The following is a 7,997-nucleotide window of genomic DNA, read 5'->3' on the forward strand; positions in this document are numbered from 1 at the left end:
GCAAAGTCGTGGAATATGTACGCATTTTACTGAGAGTGTGTACCAGCAATTCTCCCGAGCCGCCGTTATTGAAGCTGTTTACATCCGTGGTCTTGTGGTCGAGGCGTGAAAAGAGGTGGACAGTTGAAATAAACTCACTCCTGATTGGCGACAGTACTTCCTGTAGATTCCATGACCCAGCTATGACTCAGACCAATCGCTGAAGATGGGTTCCAAATGGCGGTATCCGTTTCAGGAATTGACGGTGAAAGCGGCGGCCTACTTTCAGGAGGAGAGGAAGTAATGCATTTCCAATGGGGGACCTCAGTGCTCGATCTGTCCATTATTTTTACAGTCTATGGTCCTGAATCACAGGTTATTATTGTTGAATCCACTCATAGGGATTATTGTCACTTTTACTTTGGATTCACTTTGTGTTTTCTGGATTCTTATCAAATTGAATGGCGCTAAAACTATTGGGAGAAAATGTGTTATTTGAAACCGCTGCTCATGTTATACTTGCTGTAAAAATCTCAGACAGAGTTTAGAGAAGCTTTAGGGTGGAAAAGAAACACATATGGGGTAAGAAACATATTCATAAAGAGTATGTTGTATTCATAAAGAGAAATTTGTATTCAGAAATACAAAGCTGTGTACACATTTATATTTTGTGCACAATTTTGCAGCAAAAACATGAATACAATATCTAGTTTTACGTTTAACATTTCTCTTTTGAATACGACTTTTCTTTGTCTTAAATACGAAATTCTCTTATTAACAAACTGTCAAAAATATCTCACATGGGTCACAGGCTGATACATCGAGTCCTGAAACATCGATTGATCAAACTGTGCATATTTGTTCAGACATGAAGCTCCACTCATAAGGGCTTTAAAAAGACCATTTTCCTGCCATGTAGTTCGATAAATGAGCCTCAATGCTCACGCTCTCTCAGTTGGATCGACGTTTCAGGACTCGATGTATCAGCCTGTGACTTATTTTTGACAGTTTCTTTTTAAATGCCATCTACCCCTGAGGTACAGTATTGACTCAGATTGGTTCTGTGAATAAATCTGTTAAGAAAAAAACAAATTCCCCATCAGAGAAGCTGTAGAACGGAACAGCAACCGTGTTCTCCCTCTCTCTGTAATCTGGTACAAAATTGAAAGTGGAATATTGCTCAGAATAGAACAACATTACATAAATTCACTGGTGCTTTGACATGACTTAAATGCATCTTTCAATAACGCTTTGGACAGTTTGATGCCAGGTGTTATGCTCACTTATAAACCCGTATTTGAAGGATTTACAGTTTTGCAGCTTTAGCTCTTTCTAAGTGATAACTATAGGACTGGAGAGTCTGAACTGGGAAAGCAACTTATTTTTGTTGACTAATACCAGAGACAGCTGCTGCCAAAAGTGATGATTATGGGATTGAGTAAACTTACAGTACAAACAAGCAATTATTTGAAAACTATATAAGGCAGGTTGATAGTTAGTCTGGTTGTGTGACAGTCTGGGAGGCGCTGTCAGAATATGGCTTCAGAAAAGACTCACAGGAGTGCAGGTAAGCAAGCCCAGCCTCTCTGCCTTTCCGTGCAACAAACATAAGAGCTGTAAGAGTGTAAGTCAAGGTAAGGATAAAAAAGAGCTAGTTCTTACTGCAGTGGTTGTTGATAAACTTGAATTAGTTTCATTGTGGACTAAAAGAAAGAATCAGTCACAGTGAAGCTTTCTAGAATGGTCCACAGAGTCAAAACCTGCTTGGATCTCTGAAGGAATTTCTGAATGAATGATTCTTGCAGGTCAGCAGAGCAGCTTTCTGCTGCGAGCCTGGCTGCTGCTCATGCTGCTCTGCAGCCCAGAACACGTGCTGGCTGACTCGGATGAGGCAGTCCTGACGGAGTGGGAGATCTGGAAAAGCATCAACGGCATCAAATATGATGAAAGGGTGAGTCGAACTCTGCATCTAAGACAATGCGGCTGGTTTAGCTGAGATGAGTGCTGTTTCTGTCTGTGTTTAGGATGATGTGCAGAGGAGAGTTATCTGGGAGGAGAATCAGAAGATGATCAGGGATCACAACCAAGGCTTTCTCATGGGGAGGAGGCCTTTCTCTATGGGCATGAATAAATATGGAGACTTGGTGAGTGGAGGCTTTTCTCTTTCAACTCTTGGGTCATTGTGTTTTTCCTTCTTTAAATCTCCTTTTTGTTCAACAGTTTTGTGAAACCCCTACAAATTAACACTGTTAAAGGTATCGTCTTTAACATACTGGAACTTGTTGAGACGTTTTTCTCCTTCAGAATCTACTGGAATTATTGTTTTAACGGTTGAAAAGTTACAATAAATCAAAGAACATAAACACTGGAGGTTCGGTGTCAAAGGCTTAAAGACTCGTTTTTTTCTCGATCTGGAAGCTGTTTTGATGGTTAGGGCTCCCACGATTAGTCGACTAATCAACGACTAATTGACTATTAAAATAGCCGCTGGGTCATTACTTTATATTATATAGAGTCAGAGTGTAGTAAAGTTGAAAGTTATAATGGCATTCTGCTAGCTTTTTGGACTATTTTGGCATTTATTAGGGTTTTTAAGGTATTTTCGAGTTCAATTACATGCTAGCTGTTTCAGCCAACCTAAGCTTTTTTTTGTATTGTAGGCTGTTTTAGAATTTAGCTAATATTTCAGCTACATGCTAGCTGTTTTGGCTAACCTAGGCTTTTTTATTTTTTTAGGCTAATTTGGCATTTAGCTAATATTTCAGCTGGCTATCAACTTCAGTGTTTTCAGTTATCAATTTCTGCATCTTCAGCTGTTGTCACTAGCATCTTTAGTGGCCAAATTCAGCTTACAGCATTATCGCAGATAACGCTAGTGTGAATATATCTTGTTTTAGTTAGTTTAAAGGTAGTGATGGTTAAGACGTGTGCTTTACATCCAGCTTGTGCATGACCTGATTAGTCGACTAATCAGAAAAATTAATTAGTGATTAGTCGACTATTAAAAGAACAGTTTGTTGCAGCACTATTGATGATCTATGATGCATTACTGAAGCCCAGACTCTCCTGTGTTTGATGCATGAAGACAGGGCAGGAGTACAGAGTTCTGCAGGGCGCCATGATGAACGCCCAGTTCATAAAGAGAGGAAAGGAAGTCTCTGCCCGCCGACTGCGTTACAATGCGAGGAAATCAGAGGCTGCGTTTGTTGACTATAGGAACACGGGCTACGTCACTGAAGTCAAAGATCAGGTAGGACATAATGTCTCTTCTTGAGCTTTGCCTGTGAATCCGAGCTACATGAGTGAATGAAATCCTCTCTGCAGGGTTACTGTGGTTCTTGTTGGGCTTTCAGCACAACAGGAGCGATAGAAGGACAAATCGTCAAGAAGACAGGTCAGCTTTTATCTCTGAGTGAACAAAACCTGGTGGACTGTTCAAGACCTTATGGCACCCATGGGTGCAGTGGTGCCTGGATGGCCAATGCCTATGACTACGTGCTCAGCAACGGGCTGCAGACCACAGACACCTACCCGTATACCTCAGTGGTGAGGATCAACCTCCTGAAGGTCAAACTGGAGAACATCTGCGTGCAGTAGACTCATGCATGTTTGTCTCCACAGGACACACAGCCTTGTTTCTATGACAGCAGGCTTGCTGTGGCTCACATCAAAGACTACAGATTCATCCCGCAGGGAGATGAACAGGCTCTGGCTGATGCCGTGGCAACTGTTGGCCCGATCACCGTGGCGATTGATGCTGATCATGCAAGTTTCCTGTTCTACAGCTCAGGTTGGCGGCCACATTGAGATCACCATGTGTCCCTCCTTTAGCCCTTGTTGACCCTCGTGGTCTCTAATGGGGTCCAGATGACCTCACCCTAACGTTGATGTGTGATCCCTCCCATGAAAAAGGTGGACAGGATTTTATGTCTGCCACGGACACCAGTGAAGATGAAATATCCTTGAAAAAAAGTTCAGCGTGCTGTCTTGTGGGGTCCAGATGACCCCACTTTCACTGTAAACATGCCTAGGATAGCACAAGGGTTACATGGCTGTTACATGAATAGCTGATGACATGAATGGTCAAAAGGAGCTGAAGCTAACTGAATACTGGAGAAATACTTTTTAAATACATAATCAGTTTTAAAACCACCTTTGAATGCTTGACGTTTCATCATTTAAGTGTTTGTAACTTTTGCAGGAATTTACGATGAGCCCAACTGCGACCCCAACCGCCTGAGTCACGCAGTCCTGCTGGTTGGTTATGGCTCAGAAGAAGGTCAAGACTACTGGATCATTAAAAACAGGTCTGCTGGCTCTACAGGTCTCTTTCTGTCCCAGATCATCAATAGACATTACTATCTCTGAATTTCTACTTTTTTTCAGTTGGGGAAGCAGCTGGGGTGAAGGCGGCTACATGCGACTGATCCGGAATGGAAGCAACACTTGTGGCATTGCTAGCTATGCTTTGTATCCAATATTGTGATTATAATTAAACACAAATGCTTTTTACTGGTGAATTCCTTTACAAGAGTTGAGCTCCTCAAGATGTTGTTCATGCCAACAGCAAACTCATGCTTGAGCAAAGATTCCCCCTTTTTTAGAGATACAGAGCACACCTCCAAAGGGTAAACCTTCAAATGTACAGATTTTTAGAGACATAAGGAAAAACAACTTATTTGGGGGAGTTCGCCCCCCCTTTAGCTCCTTCGACACATTTTAATTTCATTAGTGGATGTGGCATGTCTCTAACCAGTTTGGTTTTTTTCTTTTCATCTGGACCCTGTTGCATGGGTATTTTCAGTATCTGTCCATTAAAGCTTAATCATAAACTGGTGGTCCCTCTTTTTCAATGAAGTGTCTTAACTTTCACAGGTAACATTCTGAATTTTTCAAATCAAAAAAACGTAGTCAGTATCCATGGTAAATGTGGATATATTGTTTTCAGTAAGTAGAAAGAAGTTAGCATTTATCTCCATCAGCTCTCTGCAGAACCTAAAGGAGCATTTCATGGCCTGCAGCCATCTCTTATTGACTTCCACATGTTGAGTGTAAAAAGCTTAGTTCTTTCATTAACTGTAATTTTTTAAATTGTTAATATATTCAACATAATTCCAGTAGATTCTGAAGGAGAAAAGCGTCTCACCCAGCTTTTCTCCTTCAGAATCTACTGGAATTTTGTTGATTGTGTTAGATAAGAACATCTGCCCTCCAGTGGTTTCAATCAGTAGCGGTTCTACACTGAATTACTCCCCGGGCGACGAGACCAAACTAACAGTCTTTTCTCTGAACCTTTAGACAAACACATTCCTTACTTTAAGGCATCAACTTTTCATCAAAGCACAAAAGTTTATTTCTAGTCATTTTTAATATCTTTAATTTTTTAAGAAATCAATTTTGTTAAAATCACAAATGTTTCTTTTATCAATCACAGAAGAGTTAAGATTAAAACTAGTGATGAAAAATGAAACAATTATTTTAAAGTTGTTTTTTTAATGTCATGCATGTAAAAACATCTTTATATAGAAATATGTGCAACATATTTGCATAATTGTCTGTAATACTGATTAGTGTGTTGTAGTTGTGAGTCACAATGAAATGGAGCACCAAATCAGTGAGTATTTGTGTTGCTGGGGTCAGTGTGAGCAAATGCTAGAAATTCCCAGCGCACCTGAATGCAGCAATAGCGAGTTCTTAATGCAAGTGCATATGTGCAGAAATTCCACGCAGCCCCTAAACACACCTCGTGCCGCGGTGAATGTGACAATTAAATCCATGAAATCAGCGCAGTAAAGTCAGGAATAAATGTTTTGAATCAACTCTGGGATGGATGTTTGTGGTGACCAACAGTGGAGGAGAAGCAGACTCCATCATGTTGTGTTTGAGCCTCAGAGATGAAGAACAGAGACTCACCTGTCAAAGTCAAAGAGCTTTTCTGACCGCCAAATAAAGTTTAACCCACGTTTGGCAGTTGTTAATTTAGAGCTTTTCCTGTATTAACACATGGGTTTAGAATGTCATGTTATGACTGACTTGAAAATAAAACATTCTACAAAGTAGACCCCGCCCTCCTTCCTCATCCGTCCTCTTTGTTTAGGAGAGACCCGCAGCTGAACTGTCCCTCCGCCCCTCCCTCTCTAAACACCTGTCCGTCTCCTTCTCAGCAGACAGGGGCGCCCGCACCACCAGAGGGCGCCAATTCGCTGATTTCAGGCCGTTCAAACATAACAGGTAGTAGACGATCATAGCTGCGCAGATTATTTTTTTCCTTCCAGCGCTGAGATGCCGCCCCCTTTGACTCGGCGCCCCGGGCAGCTGCCTGTGTTGCCCGTGCCTAAAACCGCTACTGGTTTGAATCCTATTTATCTGATAGATACCAGTTTGCAGGTGCGGAGTGGGACAACTTTTCAGCCCGGGAGTTTAATGGTCAAGACCGGACCATTTTTTGCCACATGAAAAATTAGGCAAGCATTTAGAATGTATGTGGGGCTGGGGGGATCATAAACAACAAACAAATAATTATAATAAAAACTCTGGGTTTAACGGAAATATTTCTGTGAATGAAAAGCTAAATTGGAATTTTTTTGAGCATTTGAAAAAAACATCATAGTAACTCCAGAATCTACAGCATAAGTCTTCACATAAGAAGTGATCTGGTTTCTTCAACCTTATTTGTTACTTTGTCACAGTCAATGGACATGAGAATTTATTCTTCTGTTGACATGAGCATAAATGCCTCCAAGTGTCCTGACTGAGCATTCTCCAGCCTGTTTTTGATTAACTTCAGAATGGAGACGGTTCTCTGACATGAAACTTGGGAAAATAAAAGCTGAATGAGAATGTGTATGTCAGCCCAATATCTGGGTATATATCTGTGAAAATGTTATATTGTGTCAGTATTAGGGCTGAGAATCTCAGAGTCACTCAGGATACGATGCGATTCATGATACCAACACTATTGCAAAATGGTAAACATTACAATAATCAATATATTACCTTGGTAATTTATGATATATAACCATTTTAAACACAAATGCATATTTTTGTTCTCTTCTAAATCTTTTTTTAGAATAATTTAAAACACAATTTTACACCCTTTTCAACGTTAAAATAACATTATCAATAAATACTAACGTGTCTTCACCATAATTAAATACATTTTAAGGTAATAAACATATAAGCTAATAAACAAAGCTCTAGTTAAGAATTAACATGAAGATTAAATCAAATGTTCTCACTTCAAAGAGCAATAAATGTGGAAATAAAAAAATCATATTGTTTAAATTCAAATTTACTTTAATTAATTTTACATTTTATGCCCAACAATTTGTTGTTGAGGCACAATATGAACTTTCAGCCTGTTAATATTATAGAATCATTGTTTTTTAAAGTGCTCCCATCTTTAATTCCTCCTCCTTTTATCAAAATGTCCTGCACTTTTTTCAACACTTTAGTCACGTGCTCCACGTGTGCACCGCTAGCATACGCACCTGTTGGATCAATAACACCGCTAGACGTCTCATTTGGACGGTCAGACGCTGCACACCTCTCCACTAGAATCTGGTGTGTTTTATCGCGGTGTGTGGACAGATACTGCTGTTCCCGCGCTTACAATCCGTGTTATTTAACAGCGAAAACAGCGCTCTGTCTGCGTCTACTTTACAGAAACACAGACACAGCTCGGACCTTTTCACTTGCGGCCGCTCTGCCTCCCGCGTGTTCTCACCTGTGGAGCAGGTGGAGAGGAGCCCCGCCCCTCTGCGGAGAAGCAGCGGAGAAAGTGACAAAGATTCATTCATAATCTAAAGTGAATATTTTTTCCATGACGCGACTGACCGGCCCATGAATGAAGCAGGCCACCGGGAATTCTCCCGACTCCCGATTACCCACTTCGCCCTTGCCAGGTTGTTCATGTAAATGGACAGTCCTCTCATTGAACTTGAGTTAGCTACAGAGTCCCACAGGGCTCAGTTCTAGGCTCCATTCTGTTCACGCTTTACATGCTGCCCTTAGGAAAC

At 40.8% G+C, this 7,997-nt stretch overlaps 1 protein-coding gene across 1 annotated transcript; it reads left to right on the plus strand.

The window, feature by feature from the left end:
- The first annotated feature begins 224 nt into the window (after positions 1 to 224).
- cts12 (cathepsin 12) lies at positions 225 to 4,786 on the plus strand. The gene is made up of 8 exons (XM_024259077.2): positions 225 to 1,546; positions 1,785 to 1,930; positions 2,004 to 2,123; positions 3,065 to 3,229; positions 3,304 to 3,525; positions 3,601 to 3,769; positions 4,181 to 4,286; positions 4,366 to 4,786. The coding sequence occupies exons 1-8, from the start codon at positions 1,516 to 1,518 to the stop codon at positions 4,463 to 4,465; spliced, it is 1,059 nt and encodes a 352-aa protein (XP_024114845.1). The 5' UTR covers positions 225 to 1,515; the 3' UTR covers positions 4,466 to 4,786.
- The last annotated feature ends 3,211 nt before the right edge of the window (positions 4,787 to 7,997 follow it).

Source organism: Oryzias melastigma, linkage group LG4, assembly GCF_002922805.2.
Source record: "Oryzias melastigma strain HK-1 linkage group LG4, ASM292280v2, whole genome shotgun sequence".
In the NCBI taxonomy this organism is placed as follows: Eukaryota; Metazoa; Chordata; class Actinopteri; order Beloniformes; family Adrianichthyidae; genus Oryzias; species Oryzias melastigma.